Genomic DNA, 23370 nt, shown 5'->3' with positions numbered 1-23370 from the left:
AACATGTATTCAGCTAAAAGTAAAATGACACAAAAGTACTCCAAAGCAGCGAAATTGTAGCATATAAGGGGGTTTTTGTCTTTGTTTCATGCCCATTTATAGTATGTTAAGGATGTAGGGAATATTCAATTAATATTCTTTACGGATACTTATGCACACTGCTAATTTTGATAGTTTCAACTAATTGCTGTTTGACTTAATTGCACATCTGGTTTTTGAGGGTTGCAGTGTTTTTCCTGGTTTCGAACGAGCTCGGAGACTGTCTCTCTACCTCTTTTCCCTCTTGCCATTTAAAACAATCATTCATGTCAGATATATTTATGTATATAGAGCAATTTCTCAGTGCTTTGCATATAAATAGAAACTGAAAAACACAAAATATAGAACAAGAACATCACAATTTTTTGGTACAAATGACTTGCTGTGTGTGCATTTGAAATTCATTGTGTGTGTGTGTGTGTGTGTGTGTGTGTGTGTGTGTGTGTGTGTGTGTGTGTGTGTGTGTGTGTGTGTGTGTGTGTGTGTGTGTGTGTGTGTGTGTGTCTCATCGGTTTCTCTCTGCCAGTGTTTGAAGCAGACGGTGGTCACAAGGCAGATGAGAACTGTTCAAAGCTGACTCATATCAAAGGGCCTCTGGGTCTTTGTAGCGCAGCGTCTGCAACAGGTGACATTTTGGGCTCAAAACCATTTATAACTTTGAACGCTCGCTGTGGGACCGAACCTTCCTCTTGACCCAGCAGGTACGGAAGGGACAGATCAGGACAGAGGAGTGACAGAGGGACACAGAGAGACAGAGAGAGAGGATGAAAGTTAGTATCCTCTCACTTTATGTTCTGCAGTTTGCTGCAGGCCAGCAACATGAGGACACTTCATCCCAGAGCCGAGGCAAACCTTTCAAAGGATGAAATGAAATAATGGCATTGTCTGAATAAACTCTGGATTACTGTTTCTTCTTGCTTGTAGAAGAGGAAGCACTGACAAGGTGAGTTTAATGTTCACTATTAGTGCTGTGAACGTGTTTAAAGTTTTATACATTAACATACATTAAATATAACTTGGATCTACACTAAACCACAATATATGTGTCCAGTTTGTCTTGTATATTGATGTAGCAAATGTATGTAGTATAGCATGCTTTCTTAAAGTGTATTTTAGTTTGTAGAATTGTTTAAACACTGATAGAAGAATATTATCAAGAGAATATTATAATTGCTTCTTTAGACTAGATTTTCAGAAGGATAGCAGGTATAAGAAGCCCATGGCGGGCATTGAAGGTGTTTTGCCATTGAAATTTGAATATTGTAACATCTTTGTTCGTGAAAAACTGACTTTCCTTCACCCTAAAGGCCATGGCGGACCCCCTGTCAGACTGCAGCCCCCTCATCAGTGCAGCAGCCTCCTGTAAGCTTCGTCTGGTCCGCCTGCTGGTGGAAGGTGGAGCTCAGGTCAATGGGTGCAACCCCAGAGGAGAGACCCCTCTCCTGGCTGCCTGTAAGACCCTGAGAGGTGAGCCTGCTGGGCCTGCAACGGTGAAACTCCTCACCTACCTGCTCCAGAACAAGGTCAGTCTGCATTGAGCAACATTTGCAATATCAACACAGAATATATGTGCTCAAATGCAATCCACAGAATGCTAGTTTTCCCAGAAGTTTAACAGTATATTGATTTAGATGTATTTCTAATACATAATAAATGTGTATCTGCAGTACTTGAGGTATTTGGTACTAATGCATAGTAAACAAGTACCTGGTGTTTCCAGCTCTGCTTGTGTCCTCCATCCTGTAGAACATAACGCAAAGGCAAGATAATTATTGATTACATGCACGATTATGAATTTGAAACGGTTTCATAAAGTGTTTTCCTACTTGAGAACCAGAGCACAAAGCAGCAAAGCAAGATCAGATCTCATTGATAGACTCACACTGGGCCTTTGCTGAGGTTGCATCTGAGTTGTTGTCTTCTCTCTGCTGACCTCCTATGTGGACCAATCAGGCGGATCCAAATGCACAGGACCGGGCTGGACGCACTGCTCTGATGTACGCCTGTATGGAGCGAGCAGGAGCTCAGGTGGCGTCCACCCTGCTAGCAGCAGGAGCCGACCCCAGCATGGAGGACTACTCCGGAGCCTCAGCACTGGTGTACGCCATCAATGCACAACACCAGTCGACACTGAAGGTCAGTGCATTTGGTGGAGAGGGAGAAAAAAAATCGGTCAAAATAAAGATGTACGTATGTTAACTGAAGGAAAACTAAGCTGGAAAAATACTCAAGGGTTGGTTCAGGCTCTATCCAGCAGATGAGGAAGAGGTACATTATACATTCATCTGTTAGGAATGTTTGAATTATGAAGTTTGTCAAGGTGGAGCTCGTTTTAACATATTTATATACTCTTGGGTACTTTAATCTGGAAAAAATAATCATAGTGTATAAATTGATCATATATTTTGCATGCAAAATCTTAATTTGTAAGGAACAAGTAACTTTTCTGTCAAATAAATGTTAAAGTTATATTTCCCTCTGAGATATAGTGGAGTAAAAGTATAAAGTAGCATAAAATGGAAATACTCTACTAAAGTACAAGTATTTAGTACGCCGCAAATATTCAAAATCTTTTTGTAGAAAAACACTGAATCTTATTAAATTATCCCCATTAAAATAGTTCAAATGTGTAGGTACTGAATATCACTAACAAAAACTTCAGTATTGGGCCCCATAAAAAAGCCCAAATCCAATCACTACCTCAGCAGCACTGTGTACTTCAGGTGTTGGTGGATGCCTGCCGGGCCAGGGGTCGTGACATCATCATCATCGCCACGGAGATGGGTGTGAACGGAGGCCCGGTGACCAGGCATTACCTGAATGTTCCTCCATGTCCCGACACCTCGCCGGTGTCCTGCATGTCCCCGTCTGACATCGTCCTCAGGACCGGATCCCCCAACTCACCTGAGGGAGAAAACATCTTCAACTTCAGAGGAACTAGTGAGTTATGTGGATTGTTCAGAAGTACAGATTAGGGAACAAAGCCTACTACTGTTTTGTGTGGTTTAGTTCAGTCAAAGTACACTTTATATCGTCCTGTTTGCAACTTGAGATACTTGATACTTGAGGTAACTGATCCCAGTGAACATTACATTCACTTTTATTTTGTACGAGACATCATCGTTGCATGGTTTTAATGACACTGAGAGTACACATCACCACACAACTAAATGTGTAGTTTTATTTGTATAGAACTTTTCAAAGTGCAAAAAGTGCTTTCCATGGACATCAGATCGATACAAAATATCAACAAATAAAAACAGCAAAATAAAGAAGACCGTATAAAATACATTTACAGATGAATCATTCAAAAGCATTTGTGGTAGGACAGGCGAAACTATTAAAATAAACTTAAAAGTGGTTGCACAACAGAGCTATATTTAAAATGAAATGAATAAATACATAAATAAAATGAATTCGTAGTCGGTATAAATGTGTCTTAAGACAGGATTTAATAGCGGAAACAGTGTCAGCAGATCGGATACTAACTGGAAGACTGTTAGCAGACATGATGTTCACTACGGTTGATTACCCAATTCTCTCCATTTGTTAAATGTCACACTTTACTTAAAATTGATCAAAACACTCGCTACCAGGAAGGTGAGAGAACATTTAGAAAAAAAATCTAAAATCCTTGAATGTCCAAATCGTATGTGTAATTTGTAGTAATTGGGCTAAAACATGCAAAACCATAGAAAAAAAACCTACCTACATAGAGAACATAGGGAATATATTATATAAGTATTCCTGTATTCAAAGTTCTATTATTGGGGTTAAATTATGGAACAATGCTAGCCTAAATGTGCATATATATATATATATATATATATATATATATATATATATATATATATCGTGAATAAAACCCTCCTACTACTACTGCTACTACTCATATTGCCAAGAAACTCGCAATTTCAGCATAAGGACCCTTTAAATGCACAATAGCTGTGCTAACTAATGGACACTGGTGAGTAACACTGTGCACGTGTCCTGGTGGTGAGATCTGCACCATCAACAGTTGGCTACTCAGTATGCAGACACTGTGCCCCTCCTGGATATAGCAGAGCTGCGTTTAACAAAGGCAAGTCTAGACAGATGAGAATAAATTCCTGGTGGCTGAAATCATTAGCTGAGTGCTTCTTTCCTGAGGAGACAAGATGAAAATGTGTTGTCAGGGTGAGGTGAAGCTATAACTCTGGTGGTGCATTACAAACGAGAGATGCAACCCTTCTTCTGCATTGCATTGTGGGTGCTTTTATAGTAATAGTGACTGCTTTTTCTGGCAGTTTTCTAGTGTGAACACACCACATACTCCTACATAAATCTGCTTAGAATAAGTATGTAGTATTAAGTACATTTTTACTTAAACACAGTAGCTCAATTAGACCTCGGGTAAGAAAAACACTTTAATGGGGAAAAAGATGGAATAAACTTCAGGAAGAAGATGGGAAAATATGAAAATGCAAAAAGGAGACACAGTTCTTCTCAACTATCTCCAGGTGTATGCTTTTCTACTCATTGTCTGTGTCTTATTCCCCTCAATCAGGCCAAAGTGGAAGCAGCAGCAGCAGCAGCAGCAGCAGCAGACATCCCTCCTGCGAGCTGAGTCCGCTGAGCCACTGTAGCACTCCACCGCTCCGACAGAGAATGTTATCTGAGCCATGGCTGGCCATTCACAACCTGGCCTGTCTGAACCGGACTTACAAGGAGGGCATGAGGGAGAGGAGCCTGCTGGACGAGGGAGACAGAGAGGATTCGAGGAGGGAGAGGGGAGGGAGGGGAGATGAGGAGCCACATTGTCATCAGTCCAGGATTGGAGAGAGAACGGAGAGCGCGGTTCAAAGGAGGGATAACAGATATGGAGGAGAGACTTACAGCAGCTGCAGTGAGGACTTTCTTCCAAGACTCTCTCAGTCGGTCGTCTCCCTCACGGAGATGAGCTCATCTCAGGCAACCCCGAGCAGACTGGTCCCTAAGAGGTGTTTGACACCCGGAGGTTCAACATCAGACAACATGACCCTGAGGAGCTGCGTGGATAAGCTTCCAGCCTGTTTGTCCCCTCACTCCCAACTCCGCAGGAACACCCTCCCTTCCCTCACGGTGGTTCCTCCTCCGCTTCACCTCCCGCCCTTAGCCGATCAATCACACTCCCACCTCCAGGTTCCGACTCAGGTGTCCAGCTCCAAAAGCAGGAGCATGGTGTTTCTGCCTCACCCGCCCAGCTCCCCTCCACCCTCCTGTTCATCCAGAGCATCCGTGAGACCGGCGACATTCCCTCGGCTGTCGCTCGCCTCCTCTGTGACCTCCCTGGTTGCCGCTCCTGCCTCCTGCTGCAGCGAGAGGGGCAAGAGGTCAACGCGTCGCCACTCGGTGCAGCTTGAGCAGATCGGAGGAGGAGATATTATTTAGGCCGTCATCCCTCGATTATGTGGTTCTCTGATACGAGAGAGCATTATGCCTGAAAATGGGTCTGAACAACTCCAGCCGAGTAAATCATTTTAAAATCACAATATCACTGCGATGACAATTTCTTGTTTTGTAACAGAAGTGCAAAATAAAATAAAAAATTTAAACATTTAAAAAAAAGCAAAACTTAAATGAGATGAAATAAAATATGTATTATAAAATTAAATAAATAAATAAATAAATATAGTTGGTTCATATTTGGGATGTGACATAAGCCCAAAATGTAAAAAGAAATAAAGTGGATAAATAAAACACTAGGTTCTCATATGTAATTATTTCCTGGTTTTCCTTGTCTTCTTTGATGGTAAACTGTCTGAACAACAATTCAAAAAAAACTGAGCTTCATCAAAAAAACGGGGATAACTGTCAAAAAAGGGTTTTAAACTTTTTTTCTTTATTGTGACCCTCTTTAGCCAAGCTATGGCTGCTGACCCTCCTCTCAGCTTTCATATCCCAGTGAGCTGAAAGCTAATTCAATCCAATAAGGACGTTTGTTTTTATGAGGGTAAACTCACCAGTTATGGCAAGCAGAAAAAAAGCTTCTTTTTCTTTTTTGAAAATATAAAACAAAATAAAAAATATGCATTTTCTTCATCCATACCCACCATTTCACCACCTCTCTGATTTGTTTTGGGAAAATCGACCTCTAAATTGGGAACCACTAGTTTGAACAGTAATCTCATGCTGAGTAATAATACTAATGGAGCCAGTACTCTAAACTTTACAGATAATACTTTGAACGATGACTCTAAAGTTTGTCTGTTGAAATGTGACGAGAATCCATTTTATAAATCAGTTAATCCACAGAAAAACTAGAAAAAAGGAGATTTTGTCCAGTAAAAAACATGCATGTTCATGGCAAAAGGAGTGAAGTCATTTTATTTGTTTTTAATATGTATCTACAACAAGGGGGACACAGGCAAAAACGACTGACAACTTGATGAAAATTAAAACGAAAGCAAAGAAAAAACAAAAAAACATTTATTATCAATGCAGTTTTCCCACCTTTTTTTCCAATAAGCAACATTTTTTTGTCTAAAGAAATTTTACAATATAAAGAAACATACGAAGAAGGAACCTCTCATTTTACTACACGAGACATTTAGGATCTGAAACTACCCTAACATGAGATACAAAGCAACTCCCCATGGACAGACTGCCTCATATTCAATACTGCTTTGTCATCAAGAGGAAAAAAATGAGGAACTGAACAGAAAAATCTTTACTCCCCTCAAAAAAAAAAAAATCCTCTCTTTACCCTCCCTACCCCTGAATGTTACAGTATTATACATCAGCACAATAGAAATACAGAAATGATCAACGTTGTGACGGCTTTACTTACAGGACAGGAAGATAGAGAGAAGTTCGACTGCATTTTATACAACAGTATTTCAAAAGTACAGGGGCGGAAACACCCGTTCCCGCACTCTCTCTACCTCTTTCTCAGCAATAAGAACAAATCTGTCCCTTAATTTTTTTTTCTCTTTACTTTCCCAAAACATTTCTCCCCAGCCCCATTTTAAATAGATTAAAAAAAATCCTTCATAGTAAAGTCTGTCTGGTGTGTCGGATTGAGAGCCAGTTTGCCCTGCTTCCGGTTTCAGTTGTGTCAAGAGGGAAGTTAAATGCAGTTCGTCGGAGTCAGACGTGGAAGGGACGAGTTTTATTCTGAAAAACTGTCCTTTTTTCGTTCTGTTCTTGTAAATTCCCTGTCATACATAGTGAAAAATATGCCTGTTTTGTGGCTTTTTTGGCCACCTCACTCCAAATTTTTTCCAAGAACAGAGGCAGAGGAGGGAGGCATCTTGACAATAATCATGTTTAATTTAAAGATTTGTCAAGAAAATGTGTGTGACAGTGAGTTAGCTAAAGGCGTTCAAACACACTCACTTCAAAAAATGGTCCTCCCTCATCCTCTTAGACCCCTGGACGCTGTACAGCTCTGATGCACAGTAAAGCGCCACGTCTGTCTGTGATGAGGTGAAGTAGCATAATAGTCTATAGCAGCTCCAGTTTCTGATGCTCATCATCAAAGACACACCATCTCTGAACAAACACACACAGTCGCCCCCGAATCAGCACGTTACTGACCAACTGTTGCTGTGATTTGAAAATATCAAAACATGTCAATGATATCAAAATGCATTTTACATTATTTACAAAAAAAATTGAAATCAAAAGATGGTGAGAGTTGTACAAAAAACAAACAAAAAAGAAAATCAGAGAGGGTGGTGTGTGAGTGTCAATGCTGGCCCGTTGGAAAGGTGAGAAAAGGGAAAAGGACAGAGGTCGTTTTCTTCAAGATGGGCAAAGGGAGGGAGGCCACTCGTTACAGTCAACAGAGCCACGCCTTTCCTCTTCCTGCTTCGCTCCGACGTAAAAAAAAAAAAAAAAAAAAAAAAAAAAAAAAAACAACAGCGGAGAGACAGAAGTCCTTTCAGAAGGAGCACCGCATGTATGACAAAATGTCAGCAAGCTAAACTGACCGGTGTGTAAAAAGCAAATGTCCATAAAGCACAGACATACATCACAGTGTGTTGAGGACTCATCGGCAAACAAAAAAACAATCCAAGTGTTCACTACAGTTCAGCAGAGATGATAACGCAGCCTACGCACAAGTCGGAGTGAACAGCAACCTAAGAGGGCAGCATTAGTGGAAGCAGCATGAGTAGGTGTGTGTGTGTGTGTGTGTGTGTGTGTGTGTGTGTGGGGGGGGGGGGGGGGGGGGTCTTCAGCACCTTCAGGGCTTCGGAAAGAGTGTCTAATGATATCAATGGAGACGCTGCTGACTGGATCTGCATATTTACACAGTTGCTACTAGTTCTGCAATTAACAAAAAAGAAAAAAAAAAAGACAGGGATAACACTTTTAAAAAAAGGAACAATGATTCATAAGACAAATTAAAAAGTACATAAATAAATAGAGCTGTGCATTTCACTGCATGGAAGCTACTAAAACAGGAGCCGTTTCTTCTTCTGGTTTGGATTATTGAACAAGGAGTTAAAAATTTAGAAGGTTGCTAAAACTCAGAAAGATAAAAAAAAAAGAGGGCCAATCAGTACCTTGATGAATACAATGTTACCTGCAGGGGGCAGTGTGCTCACATGGAGCCACATGTTACACAGCAAATGATTTCTGATTTTGAATGCACATATGCTGTCTTCATCATAATAATGTGCCCTTTAGAAACAACAGAAATTAGAACCTAATCTTAAAATTATCATACCAATATCATTAATAACAATATTACAATAATAAAAATAGCAATGATACAATACATACACAAAAAAATAAAAAATGAGGGGGAACAAAGTTCACTGATCATCACAACATCTCTGTTAAAAATGTACACACAGAGTAAACAATGTGGGGGGGAAAGGGGTCGTTTCGTCCAACCCTTAACTGAATCCGTCGGGAGGAACAGAAACTAAAAATAAAATTACGAAAAAAAGTCCAAAGTCGTGGTTGAGAAGCTTCCAGGCAGCTGCTAAAAGACCGAACTCTGTGTGATCCGGTCTCCTCTCTCCCTCCTCCTCTCCGTTTGTCCTCCTCCCCTTGCTCATTGTCTAGAACCTGACAGGAAGCCAGGGAGTCCGGGGCCAGAGTCAGAGAGGAGGCTCTTCCTGTTGCTCTGTGACTGCTTCCTATTCAGACCGGCGGCCATCTTGCATGCTCCAGGAGGGCCCGTCTTAATTAGAGTCCCAGCATGCTCAAGGGCCGTCCCAGAAGGCTGTGTGGCCATAGAGTTCCCGAGTAAGAAGAGGAAAGGTGGGAGATAGCGGATCCCGTGTCGGTGGGTGTTTGGTTGGTTGGTTGGTTGGGGGCAGAGGGTGTGTGTGTGTGTGTGTGTGAGGAGGGGAGCGGGTCCAATCCGAGGTCAAGTAAGGATTGAATTGAAGGAAGAAAAAAAAAATCAGGTGCAGGGGTACAAAATATGGGGGGGGGAGGGAATAAAGGAAAATACAAAAAAAAGGAAAAAATAATAAAATCACACACTCATCGTCATGTTGGGTGAATACTGAAAAGAGAGAGAGGGAGGGGAGGGGAGAGGAGGGCACAGATGAGTGGATATGTCACTGACAACATGTAAACACCAGAGGGCGCTCAGACCCAGCCCTGCAAAGCTAGAAGAAGCACAGACTTAATTCAACAAGGCTCTAATACACCTGATGCAAGTAATCAATACTATAATAATTCAGTCATATTTCTGACGATTAGGACTGGGATTGGGAGGACTGATCTTCTGGTACAGACCAGACTTTAAATTAGCACAGAGCACCAGAAATAGTTAAACTAATAGACATATTTACTTATTCTTAAAACAAGAGATTTAGTCATTCTGAATTTTGTTTTAAATCAGGCAAATGTTGTATTCAGCTGCCTAAACTTATTTCACATTTAGAAACTTTGGTTTAATTCCGAGCATACAGAATGTCTGCCCCCAAGTGAGAAATAACTAATAAGAGCTCTTATTTTGAAATATCCTAATGATTCCTAGCTGTACAGCTGACCCGTTGAATCAAAGTATTAGAGCTCAACTTTAATTCCAGGCTGTGCGCCCCGTGGCTTTCCAGGCCGAGGTTAAGAGACCGTCACAATCTTACACAATGCAAGGCACACAGTCCGCCCCTCCACCTGTTGCTGGGAACATTTGCCCTTGGATACAACAAATAAATGAAACAGACTACGCAACTGAGTCCATCAGCCCATCACTGATACAGAGGGTATACAATGCATATTCAATGCATTTTTAAGTGATTAGTAAACGGCTACAATGCAAGCAGAACATCAGATATTCTTTACAGCCCTATTTTTCTTATTACTATTCTGTTCAATTACTTTGCTGTTGTGCGCTTCAGGCACAGTGTAGCTAGTTTTACATTTCAAATTTATAGTGCTGTTTCCCACATTTATAGAGTGTTAAGACTTTAAGCAGGAGTGCTGCACTTGAAACTAGATGTTTACACAGGTTGGCTTGGTTTGGACCTTTGTTAGTGGTCTCTCTTTATGTGGTTCTTATTCACCGGTCTATTCCAACAGGATCTGATTTCCTTGGATCGGTTCTCCTTTTATTAAAATGACCTTGTTGGGTTTGGCTAGGTTTTCCACCAGTTAGTGACTAATTGGATATAACATTTTGGATAAGTGAGGACATCTACTCCAAACGTCTTTTTGACTATTGCACTTCTTATAAGCATCTCTTTAATTGCTGACAAACAAAGTCGGGCCTCTTTAGAAGAAGTGTCTGTTGAAAAGAAACACTGCTGCCTTCTCTGCTCAGATAATATGAAGTGTTAGACTAACCGATACAGCAATAAATAAATAAAAACAAAAAAGAGAAGAGAGACAAACTGTTCATAGTCTGAGATCGATATTGAAAAAAATGAGGTGAACCCTCTGCTTGCATTCTTGCACTGGTTTGTCATGAGGTCAAGGATAACTGTTAAGGGTCGTGAGATGCCAGTCACTCGCTCTACTTACACTTTCGCTTTGGAATGGGTTCAAGAAGTTTCCGCCCATTTCGCCGTCGTCTCTCGGCGTTCCAGGAGGATTGTTCATGCCCCCCATGTTATTAGGGGAGCTCTGGAGGAAGAGAGGGCGAAACAATTTGATCAGACTACTTCCTAAAAACAGCATCAGTGAACTGTAGAAAGCATAGATTCTAAACACAAGAACATTCAGCAAACAAGAAGTCACTGGAAATCCGATTTTTTTTCTCACCTTTGGCAACCCGTCCATATCCCCAGACCCTGAGGAAGGGAAAGAAATAGCTCAATTGTATTTCAAGGTAAACTTGCTCAAAAATAAAGCACTGTTTTAGTTATACTTTGTAAAGCACAACTGTGTTTAAACTCACCTAGTGATCCGTTCATGTGGTGAGGCTCCATGGCTCCCATAGCTCCCATTGGCCCGTCAGGCCCAGGTCCCATAGGGAACTGGTGACAAGATGAAGAGCAAGCTTTATAAATGACTGCTATATTATTTTGCATGTTTGACCTCTGTGGTTTTTACAGCTCGGGGCGAAGTAGATTATTTAATTTATCCTCCCTGGTTCATTTCCAGTCGATTGTGGCAGCATTACATTTCTTTATCGTTTGAGTTGTACTGGTGCCCAGTGATGTGGTTAGAGACCCCATTTAAGCTGGACTTGTGGGAAAGGCTGTGTAATTTTAATCATTACGATAACATTCATAATTGAAACCCTGAAATCAATCTGCAGTTTCCTGAACCGTTACAAGCCTGGAAAGTTAAACCTTTGAAACAACATTACAGATCCATTTATGTGAGACTCACGTTGGGTCTGTTGCCGCCCGGTCCGATAGGATTCATCATTGTATAGATGTTTTCACTGGAGTTGGTAGAATCTGAGGAAATAAACAAAAAATAAACTTTAGTTTCATGATATAGAGATAATGTTGATCACTTACCACAAAGATTTAATCAAACAAATGAAATACTGAAATGTAAAATAGACATGAAAACACTGATAATTGGTTGATAAGGGAACACGTTCATGCTTGTTTAGTGAGAAAAATAACGAGAGAAAGGTCTATTTGTGACACAAGTGTTAGAGCTGGGGACATAATTAGGTGACGCACCACCTGGGCTGGGCATGATGGGTGTTCCAGGTGGACCTCCTCCGCCTGGAGGACCCTGGTGGGGAACAATCGGTGATAGAGGTTAAAATTACACTCAACAGAACATGAATTAAATTCTAAATGTATGCTGGAGAGCTGCTCTGGTTTCTGACAGATTTGAACTCACCACATAGTTTCCTGGAGATGAGGAGGAGTATGCTATCTGCAGGGGGAAAGAAGAAACAGACAATCTGAGTGTCAGAGGATAGAGAATGTGAATCGATACAGTGTGGAGAAAAATAAGAGGAACACTTTACAATCCAATACAACAGTCCTGCAAAACCCGTTACTTTAGTGACCTTATAAATGTGCAGACTGCACCGATGAAGTAAGCCGATTTCAGTCTCAAGTCAGATTTTTATTTAACAGTTTTTGCTGTAAATATCCCTTTAAATGTCCTTTCGGGAAACTGCCTTGGAAAAGAGGAACAGTAGTCACAAGTATCTCTTGATTAAACTGACTGATGGACAATTTGTGTAAGAAGACAACGAATTACAGAGCAAAATCGACAAGTCTCTGGACATCATATGCATAACATTTTCATTTTGCTGTGCTGTTTGAACAGTAATTGCATGGCACTGAAGGTCTTTTCCCCTCTCTTTGCCCAACATCTTTATGTGGTCATGTATAAAGGACAAAGGCTTTCTGACTCACAGAGTTAGCATTAGGTCCTGGCCAAGGCCCTCTTCCTCCGGGACCCCTGAGGCAAAACAGCAAGAGAAGGAAGAGAAGAATAAAAGGGAAGAGAGAAAAATGACAAAAGATGAAATGGTGTCAATTGAAAAGGCAACATAAATAATTAAAAGCAAAGATTAACCTCCAATAAGACACAAAGAGTCATTCTATGTGACGAGATGTATGAGATAGTTTAACTTACATGTTCATTCCTGGCATGGGGCCGCCCATGGAGTTTGGAGGAGGCCTCATACCGCCATAATTCTGTAAGACATTTGTTAAAAACATTGTTAGAACATTCAACAAGACGCCATTATTGATTTTCAGCAATATTCATGTTACAGTTGATTTTAGAGAATCTAATTCTTGAATTTGGATTCGATTTTTGTGCCACATTTTCTAGTATCACACATTTATCACGGAAAAACAAACAAGCCTGGACTGTTCTGATGAGTATACAGGAGGAACTAGAATTCAAGAAAATAGACAATCTTGCCTGTTAGAGCAACCGAACCTACAAAGACAGTCATATACATTTCATAAGAATAAATAAAAGTGTTAAACGTGATAACAGTTAAGATACAATAATAGAACTCTTAAAGTAACAAAAGTACCCCTGTCTAATCTTAACAAGAGTCAAATTGACATTCATTATTAAATGAATAAACGTGTGTGTGTCGTTGTGTTTTCAGGCTCATACCTGTGGGCCCATGGCCATTCCTCTGGGAGGGTTCATTCTCATTGGTCCACCCATGTTAGGATGTCCTGCAAGAGCAGACAGACAGAGTCACACACTGACTGAGACGCACATCACATAACACACCGGTGTTCGTGTAAATCCACATATGGCTACTCTCTTAAAGTCACGAATTGAGACGTGCCGCAGACAATGCTTCATCCTAATCCCATTAGTCGTAACCCGCTGGCCCCTGAAGATGTAATCTGCAGCCAAAATCACCACGGACCCCTCACTGAGCCAGACACACCCACGAGTACTCAATCCACACAGGAAAGAGGAACTGAATTTGTACAAAAATACAAATGTTTTGGGTGGTATGACTTGTGAGATAATTCATTTAACAAATAATAGATATAAATTGATTATTCATTTAAGCAAAAAACTAAAAATGAGAAATATTTGTCCAATATGAGGATTTGAAACTTTGGATGAGGTTACTGAATCTTTTTTTATTTTATACTTTTATTCACACAAACACGATTTTGGAAGCTCTGGGAACTTGAGATGGGCTTTTATCCTTATTTTGGGCTTTAACAGGGTTCAACAAGTTAAATTGAACACTTTGTAAAAACTTTTTTATTATCAAAAAGACTGAAAAACTGGTTTCACAGTCAGTATGAAAAATATACATAAAAAAGTAAACGGTATGATGAATGATGAGGCCTAGAATGATTTATTAAGAATGAACATATTCATATTTATATCACATTGTCGTCAGTACTGTTCTTTTTGGAGAAAACAAAATACTAGTAAAGTAATTGTTCAGTTAAAGAATTACTCAAGATGAATCAATCATGAAAATAATTATTCATTACAGCCCTAGTAGAGTCATCATCTATTATAGACAACATCTACTATACAAAATGAACATATTTCATAATGGGGAACCAGGATTTCGACTACGAGAGCTGTACCAGCCTCACCTTGCGGTCTTGTAGGGTCCAAACTGTTTGGCAGGAGCGGCTGAGATCCAGGGATTCCCCCGGAGGCTGAGGAGAGACCAGACATGGAAAACCGATTGAAATACTGACACACCTTCACCCTTGGCAACACAGATACTCAACAGTGACTAAGAAATGCCAAACACAAAAAAGAAACCTGCTCATGTACCTGATTTGGCATTCGGAGTGCGGGGCGCGGTCCACCTGGATACCGTGGTGACATGAAAGGCTGCAGAGAGAAATGGAGGAAAGGTGGAGAAAAAAGGGAGGGTTGAGGGTGGGAAAGAAACGGAAACAGAGAAAACAACATTTTCATTATTGATAAATCCAAGAGCTCTCAAACCGGAGGAGCACTGAGGACAAACAGATGGACACAGTGTAGTTGGGGAATGGAAGATGACGCTGAAAGATCATCAACACATCGACCAGAAACAAAGAAAAATACACTTAAGCTAGTCAGTGTTTTATGAATTAACACACACTCTAAGCATTGATTTTTGTGTTTGCAGCTTAATGTGTGTGTGTGTGTGTGTGTGTGTGTGTGTGTGTGTGTGTGTGTGTGTGTGTGTGTGTGTGTGTGTGTGTGTGTGTGTGAAGCTAGCGCTCACACGGCTCCCTGCACAACCGGCCTGCTCTCGCTGTGGTGTAAGCTGATTCGGCCTGTGGTCTGCCTACGTAGTTAGAGACACCTCGGGCCAACAACACCGTCCAAAAGCCTCAGAGGAAGCATGTCCACACTCTCTCGCACACAAGACGGAAATCGGAAACCAGAAACCACAAGAATGAAGAGCCGGGCTGCCGCAGTTAATGGGCAAAGACGAGCTTAACCTCCACAGTGGCATCTGTAGCTACCGTTCTGGAGAAGTGTTGAAACACACGCTGACTGAGAATGAAAGTTCATTCCTGCTGAATATACTGATTACTCTCTGATCTAGTTGGAAGTTTTAGCACCTCAAAACTCCTTCTATATGGGTGTAAAGTGGGAGTACATATGTGTACCCATGTGTTTTTTGTGTATATGTGACGTGTCCATAGTGCCTGTCCCCTGTTTAATTCATAAGGTGCACGAACAAGTAAGCAGAGCAGAGGGAAGTATACTGTGTGTGTGTGTGTGTGTGTGTGTGTGTGTGTGTGTGTGTGTGTGTGTGTGTGTGTGTGTGTGTGTGTTAAGAGTGGAGGAGCAGATAAGTGTGCAACCCCCACAAGCTGCTTTGGGGGTGGGGCAAGGAGTGAATTATTCATCCCACACAGGGATAGCCGACTCTGGGCCTTGGAGAGGAGCAGGCCCTGCTGCCTCTGGATGCCCGGCTTTCATTAAAAAAAAAAAAAAAAAGGAGTTGGAGAGGGACCGTAGGGGCCGAAATCTACGGGGATATAGCCAGGACCAAACTAGAGCTAACGGGGCCCGAGGGTAGGAGAAGGAAGAGGAGAGTGCGAGAGGAGTGAATGGAAAGAAAAATAGCTTGTGTGTGGGTGAGGGGGAGCATTTAGTGGGAATGAAAGAGAGCGGGGTGTTTGAGAGAAAGACTTTGCCTCTTACCTGGCCATGGGGTCCCATCATGGGGTTGCTGGGGTTGTGTGGGGGGCTGTGCGTGGGGGGACTGCTGAGAGCCGGGTGGTCCCTTTAAGAAAGAAGAGCGATATCAGAGAGGGGAGGGGCCCAAAAAGTGGGCTTTTACACCTGGAGGAATTACCCGATCAAAATCATAAAGAGGAGGAGAGCGAGGGGGGGGGAAGTCAGCTGGGAGCCTTTAGGGTTGAGGAGGAAGAAGAGGAGCAAGAAGATGGATAGGGCTCTTTAAAAGCTGCAGTCAGATGAAGTACTCCTCAACAAAAGACACAGAATTAGAAGCCAAAGCCCAACAGTTTTGAGTCCAAACAAGCGAAGAGAAATATTTATTTTGCTTGACTGCTCAAACGTGTAGATTTGATGAACGAGATGATCCTTGGGACCCTTCAGGTCAAAAGGACTAGGTGTAGTTTCCTTCTCAAACACATGGGGGCAGTGTTGCCAAAGGCTCACTGCAACAGGACAGGAAGCAGCAGGACAGGCACTAGTGGCAACTTCAGACCACAGAGATGTTACTGACAAAAACAAGTTACAGTTGGGAGTTTTTTCCCCCCGCTTACTGTGAGCCCACTTCCGTTAACAACATAGCTATAAAAGCAAACCCCCGAGCTTCTCTGACACACTGCTGTGTTATTGTTGACATTTCACCCCAAGACAAGAGGTTAACGACCCCTAATAAATAACTCATTATGCAACAGTCTCCTATCTGCTCTTACGATGGTCAGTAACCTCATCTCTTCTCTTTTTTTTTTTTTTTAAACTGTTGATTGGACAAAACGAGCACTGAAAAGCTGATAAGGGGATTTATTCTGTTCTGACATTTTATAGAAAAAGAACGATTAATCTATTTAACAAATAATATATTCAGCACATTAAAGCGATCAAGAAAATAGGCTTTGTTTGGATTTAAATAAAATTATCAGTTTGTACACCTGCTTGGGTTTCACAAACATTTTGACCTTTTGTCAAATGAAAAGAACAACATAACAACATGTTAACATTTCTCATAGGAGAGTATCGAAAAAAAGATATTGTTTGTGTCTGAAACTCGGTATTGTAACAGAAAAGATTATTAACGAACTATGAATATGCGCCATATATGCAGCAAACAACCAGAGCTTTCCATTACAATAAGGTCCCTTGAACACAACACACACACACAAAAACACACAAACCCTCGCCCAGTCTCACTCCCCCACCAATGTTATAAATAGCACGTCCATGCGTCTCTCCTCACCATCACTCCCCCAACCCTTTCCGTGCTTATTCACAGTCGTACTCTCACTAATCCCCACCACCACCACCACCGTCCTCTCAGCACATTTTCTCATTCTCAGCCAGCAAACAATGGAGTGGTAGGTAGTCACAGAAACAAAACACTGGGCCACAATCCTGGTGGCCACGATCTTTCACATTTCCCTGTCTTTTTCTTCTCACCCCCGCTTCATCTCTCTCCATCCTTCCTTCCCTCTCTCAATCGTGTCACTCGCTTTTTTCTCTCAGACTCTTCTCCACCACCTTATCGTGCCTCCTGCCAAATGCCAGTGCTGTCCATCACACCACTGCCTCACAGAGGACGTGTGTGTGTGTGTTTGTTTGTGAATGTGTGCACATAGGCCTGCATGTGTTTGTGTGTGTGCATCTCATTCTCTTCTCTCTTCAGACAGCCATCTCCCACACTAAAACCTTTCCCATCACAGAGCCGAGACAGGTCAGAGACAGAGACGGAGATGGAGGGAGTGGAGTGAGGATGAATACGGGATGGTTGAATCACGGATCGGTCAGCGAGCCACAGATGAATGAACGGTGTGAGCATCAGAGGCTCTGGTGGGTGTTTAACATTGAGAGTGGAATAAACATTGTTTGGAAAAATGTGGGAAAAACAAGTGGGAGAGTTGGAATTGTTTTGTCATCTGATTCAATCATCATTAATAACAAGACCACGACTGATACTGGATTTTTGAGGCCGGCATTGAAGCTTAATAATACATCTGATATCACCTGATTTTCTTTTCATTTTATATATAACATTTTGAAAAAGATATGTCTGACTAAATGTTGAAACATGTTTGTTTTTTTTACAGATGATGTTTTTGCCAGTTTCAGAATATTCTCAATCTTTTTAAGCTAAGCCAACTCTTTTAAAACCCAGTGAATTCACTGAAAAATGTATTATCACAAAGTTTCACAACACTGTTTTGTTGCTGAAGTTTCTGGCCAAACTTGCAAACATAAGCACCAACGCTGCTATATCTTTCATAACCTAATATTACTCAACAATATTGGCCTGCTGATATCAGTCCAGCTCTATTGTTTAGTCTGAAATGTTCTGCCTTTTTGCAGAAGAAAGAGCTATTTTACAGACAAAAAAGAAAAAGACACATTTTTGGGATTTGTGTATTTCAAGTAGAGTAAAGTCTATGTCAGTATGTGGGCGAGTTGTTCTTCTTTAAAACCATTAGAAATATATTGTACTTTTAGATACAATATATCATCTCAAGGTTTGTGAGATGGAATTCAAAGAATATGCAATTGCTGCCTGAACGTCACGTGGTTTGTTTTTGGAGAGTCAGGTGTATCAATGGTAGAGAGACAGAGATGAGTGTTACCGGAGGTGTGAACAGACCAGTGACAGGGGAGCAAAGTCATACCTGGAAGAAGCCTGGGGGCATGGGACCACCTGGCATGGCGTCGTTCGGGGGCATGTTGCCCATCACCGGGCTGGGCGCTGCTGCTGCGCTCTGAAACACACAAGGGCTGTGATTAAATGTGGTGTTTTGTGTGCAAGTGTCCATGCGTGTGTGTGTGTGTGTTAGTGTGTGTGTGTGTGTGTTAGTGTGTGTGTGTGTGTGTGTGTGTGTGTGTGTGTGTGTGTGTGTGTGTCCATCTGCTCCACAGTGATATTTATGTACATCATGCACTGGCCAAAATATTACTATAGGGGGCAGTGTCTGCACCTGCAATCACAGCAAACTCCTGGCCGCACTTTCATCTAAACTTTAATGGTTAATTCAGAAAAGATTCTTCTATTAAAACCTTTAAACTGTTCTCTCATTTGTGGTAAATAAAGAGCAAAAGAGAAACTCTGAACAAGTCTAGTTACAGAGGAGAAATCCTACCAAAATGTTTTTGTTATGTAAAAGAGTCAGGTCTCTGAGAGAAACATTCATGAAGTTTCAGTGACACAAAGCTGGAAAGAGACAAAGTTTACTGACAAAAATGAGCTTTAAATCAAACCTATTCAACTACAAGGGATGTGATGATTCATATGATTATATTTAATATGCATTACTGTCCATCTCGTATAAAAAACACAGCTCAACAGTTTGTTTGGTTATTTAACAAACAGCAAAAGTATAACCTCTCCGATTCCTTGTTTATACAGAACTCCTACATCGTTTTAAATCAATGTAACGGTGACTTCTTTGAGAGGGATGTCGCACTATGGTCACTCAAAACTGAATTTTTGGATGATCCTTATACCCCATATACACTGGAGTCGCCAGGTGCTTTTTTTGGGGGGGTACATCCAATGCAAACTTAAAAACACACAAATATCATAGTTATTTTTTCTTCACTGTGTCAGAGGTTTAAATTCAACTCTATGGTCATTTTGGAGGCTGAAGTTGGGGATGTATTGTATCACAAATAATAAAAAGTGTTTTGCTTTTATGCAAAATAAATCACTACTGTGTTATCTTTGTGCCTCATTGTATACTTCAAATGTCGATATTATATAAAGAATATGTGAACTATGGTCCATCTTTTGTTTTTTTCCCATTTAAGGGAGTTTCACTTTGGATTATTAATTTATTTACCCGATCTTAGTTTAAACACTTTTTTTCTAGTGCTTTTGTAAGTTTACAATTTATCTTATTTAAGGAATGTTGTCAAGGGATTTTATATATCAAGTATCAAAAATAAATATTGAACATTGCAATGTAATATGAAAGCATCGCATGTCTTCCTTGCCTAATTGTCTCAACTGAAAGTGGACTCTGTGCTTCTATAGTTTCCACAAAGACTTTTAGCATAATTTAAGTTGAGCAACTTTATAGTTTTGACTCATGACCTTTGTTACGTTGATTAAGATCGCCAAAAGTAAGGTGGGCGGACTTTTGGATGCTCCAATTGCTATTTAACTGTGTCAGACTCAACATTTAAGTAAGTATAACTATCGGGTTCGACTTGGTATTGGCAGGTAACCAGATTTTACAGACTCACAATAAAAAAATCCCCTAAACTTAATCAACTAAACTGTTTAACTATTACTGATCATATTAACAACAATACTACCGTTTCCAATCGCCTTCACGTCAATCGAACAATATGGAAAACAATAAAATTAGAATCTAGGATAGAGGAGTGGGGGTGAATGATTCAGCTCGGGAGTTAAATATGATATAACTGTATTCTTGTCAACACACATAGACGGAGACGCGTGTTCAGAGTGCTTACATAAGCACGCCGGAACAAACACACACATGAACGCGCAAACACACACACATACAGGAACACACAAAGAGTTGCATCACAGGCTCATAAAGTGCAGCCCTTCAGTACAGAGAGGCAGACAGGGGAGAACCACAGGCTACAGGACCAGAACAGGGAGGGGGTTTAAGACCCAGGGGAGGGACTTGCGCACACACACGCACACGCACACACACACACACACACACACACACACACACACACACACGTCTACCGTTCCACCAGCGAGCATAACTAACGAACACACAACATCCATGTGGCATACACTGTATGCCTGGACAACAACGCATATTACCAATTACACGCATGTACACAAACACACTCGCTGCCCTTCTCCTCCTGACTATCCTGAAACCAACACACATAAAAACGGGAAAAGAACACACACACACGCACACCTCCCCCCATCTTTATGCTAATTCTGCTAGTGAACATGAGCAGGCCACTGAGTCCCTGGGGAAGAAGCCGGGTCGACTGCCTCTTTCTCTCCTCCTCCATCCTCCCCCTCCTCCTCCTCCCTCCCTCTTCTTCTGCACACTTTTCTCTCCATCTTTTCTCCTTTCTGTGACCCCCCTCACTTATTTTCCCAGCACTGACACGCACACACTAGCATATAGACGCACACACACACACACACACCTTCCTGTGCCCCCCAACCCCTGTACTATTCCTCCCCATCACAACCCCCCCCCAGTAGGGTGTCAGCAGCTTGCAGAAGCTGTTGCTATGGAGACAGGTCCTATCTGCACTCTGTCCCCCTGGCATCCCCCGCTCCAGGAGCGCAGAGAGAGAGAAATAAGAAGATGCAGGGGAGAGAGAGAGAGAGAGAGAGAGAGAGAGAGAGAGAGAGAAGGCACAAGAGCGAGATAGAGGAGAGAGTGAGTTAGAAGATACAAGAGTGAGGCAGAAGAGGAAGAAATGATAGGGGAGTGAAAAAAAAGGAGAGAGATTTCTGTTCACAATTAATCACTTGGTCACATTATTGTCGTAGACTATTAATGATCGACTATCTGCTTGTGCATGCCCCGTTTCGCAGATTAAAAGCAAACTGAAAGCATGCAGAAAGCGCAGTTGCCACCAGCAAAGGTAGATTTAGTATTCAGTCGGTCTTTATTAAAACCAACTGGCCTGGGGAAATACAAAAAAGAATCAAACATAGCTTTTTTTTTTTTAGCTGTTCTGGTTGCCCCCACAGTATTGTCTATATCTACCTTTCCATTTTCAACTCAACACTCGGTAGTGGCAGACTGTCTCCTTGAATCTAGATAAATCGACGGGAATTCTGTCTTGTTGACATTGGTGCAGGAAAACAATTATTCCTTGTGCATACACAACGTACAGGTAGACCGTACCTTTATGCAAAGAAACAAGTTCAAGAAGACAGTACAATCCACAGCAGACATTAGTGCTGCACTAATTAGTTGATATAATGAACATGGATTGTTGTAGCCGAGCTGAATTATTCATTCCCCGGCTGAATGTATGGAGAGGATCTGTAAAGGAAGCGCCGGGGTGGCAGCGCGCAAACTTAAAAGGTGCTTTAATGCCTGACATGCAGCAGGAAGGAGAAGAATACGTCTCTTTCATTGAAGCTGGCTGAAAGTTCAACAAAACCCACGGGACACATTTTCAAATGTCTGGGAATATTTACACTGTTTAAACTGTGAGCCATATTTTAATGGCCTTCCTCGGCAGCTTTGCACAAACACGGTGTCAAAGCATCCTGAAGCCGTGTCTGCACAAAAATAATATTAAAAAAGGTGCGTTTTTTATGTTTCTGGCTATCAATAATACACTATCTGGACTACAGACCTGAACTGCAGCTCCTCGTTGGTGCTTCACAACTGCTAACTTTAGCATTTAAAAAAAACAAAAACGTAATATAACATTGTCAGTCCATCTATAAATATATTTAAGGATCTACAGACTGGCTTACTGTATTAAGAAAAGCTACACCAGTTATGTGTCATTTTAATAATTTATGATTAGGAAAAGTTTAATTATTATCGTATTGTATTTATTAACATAAAGTTAAAATGAGACCGAGTTCAATTACTCTGTCACTCCAACCTGTAGAGATAAAAAATATTTGGCACTGATATTTGTTGAAATATTCAATCAAAATCTATAATAACTTTGACATATTATTAACACAGAAAATATTTCATTCTAGCAAAACATATAGATTGTGGCGGACTGTGCCCTCCATAGTTTCACAGGAGAATTCCGCCTATTTCTCTTTCTGTAACGACACATCGGACTGAAGCTTTGATTGGGCGTCATGGTGTCCTAGAGGTCAAAATGTCATACCTTGTGACCCCAACGTCAACATCTAGCTAGTGATCTTTGCAACCGTTTTCTGTCACCTCTCACCTATCCATTCCACAAAAAGACCCCAAAATACGGTGCAATGCCCCTTAAAAACACTAAAAAAAGCACTTAAGCATCAGTATCAAGACTGTTAATCAGCTTGGATGTAGCAGAAAAAGGAAAAAGAAATAGTTTTACAACTGTTTTACTTGCAACTAAATCACATAGCGCTGTCCTCCAGAAATTAAAGATATACAGATCTATAAAACAAGGCTTCTCCACAAAGAATCCCAGAAAAGCACCACTTTAAATCTTGTGTGTAACAGAGATGTGCTTAAATGTTACTTAGAAATAAGTCATTGAGTATAAAAAAGTATTTAAAAAAAAGACCAAAACGAGCGATAAGTTGACTAATTGACTAAGAGGGAGCAGCCCTTATTCATTAAATCATTAGAACTTATTTTTTAAATACCCCAAATTGACTGGTTCCAGTTTTGCAAT

At 41.1% G+C, this 23370-nt stretch overlaps 2 protein-coding genes across 2 annotated transcripts in view; one reads left to right on the top strand and one right to left on the bottom strand.

Annotated features, from left to right (window-relative positions):
- Nucleotides 1–1349: 1349 nt before the first annotated feature.
- Nucleotides 1350–5420, top strand: LOC129103720 (ankyrin repeat domain-containing protein 34B). Its single transcript, XM_054614308.1, has 5 exons — nucleotides 1350–1562; nucleotides 1993–2175; nucleotides 2763–2979; nucleotides 4586–4722; nucleotides 5118–5420. Exons 1-5 carry the CDS (start codon nucleotides 1350–1352, stop codon nucleotides 5418–5420), a joined length of 1053 nt encoding a protein of 350 aa, XP_054470283.1.
- A 2850-nt stretch (nucleotides 5421–8270) lies between these two features.
- The window catches only part of zgc:110158 (uncharacterized protein LOC553590 homolog), a 36620-nt gene continuing 21520 nt past the window's right edge, over nucleotides 8271–23370 (bottom strand). Inside the window, 16 exon segments of the mRNA XM_054614651.1 lie at nucleotides 8271–9523; nucleotides 10987–11088; nucleotides 11227–11255; nucleotides 11363–11441; nucleotides 11800–11870; nucleotides 12105–12159; nucleotides 12271–12306; nucleotides 12798–12843; nucleotides 13021–13082; nucleotides 13519–13583; nucleotides 14481–14540; nucleotides 14543–14546; nucleotides 14668–14727; nucleotides 16039–16095; nucleotides 16097–16120; nucleotides 18720–18809. Coding sequence (XP_054470626.1) covers nucleotides 9494–9523; nucleotides 10987–11088; nucleotides 11227–11255; nucleotides 11363–11441; nucleotides 11800–11870; nucleotides 12105–12159; nucleotides 12271–12306; nucleotides 12798–12843; nucleotides 13021–13082; nucleotides 13519–13583; nucleotides 14481–14540; nucleotides 14543–14546; nucleotides 14668–14727; nucleotides 16039–16095; nucleotides 16097–16120; nucleotides 18720–18809 — 870 coding nt within the window. The 3' untranslated portion in view covers nucleotides 8271–9493.

This window comes from Anoplopoma fimbria, chromosome 15 (assembly GCF_027596085.1).
Source record: "Anoplopoma fimbria isolate UVic2021 breed Golden Eagle Sablefish chromosome 15, Afim_UVic_2022, whole genome shotgun sequence".
Taxonomy (NCBI): domain Eukaryota; kingdom Metazoa; phylum Chordata; class Actinopteri; order Perciformes; family Anoplopomatidae; genus Anoplopoma; species Anoplopoma fimbria.
This window is presented reverse-complemented; position numbering and strand designations above follow the sequence as displayed.

Excerpts from the sequence above, each read along its gene's own strand:
- LOC129103720 (XM_054614308.1), top strand. The coding sequence starts at position 1,350 with ATGGCGGACCCCCTGTCAGACTGCAGCCCCCTCATCAGTGCAGCAGCC. Across the intron at positions 2,980-4,585 it reads CTTCAACTTCAGAGGAACTA|GCCAAAGTGGAAGCAGCAGC; the intron begins GTGAGTTATGTG and ends CCCCTCAATCAG. Across the intron at positions 4,723-5,117 it reads GGCTGGCCATTCACAACCTG|GAACACCCTCCCTTCCCTCA; the intron begins GCCTGTCTGAAC and ends CCAACTCCGCAG.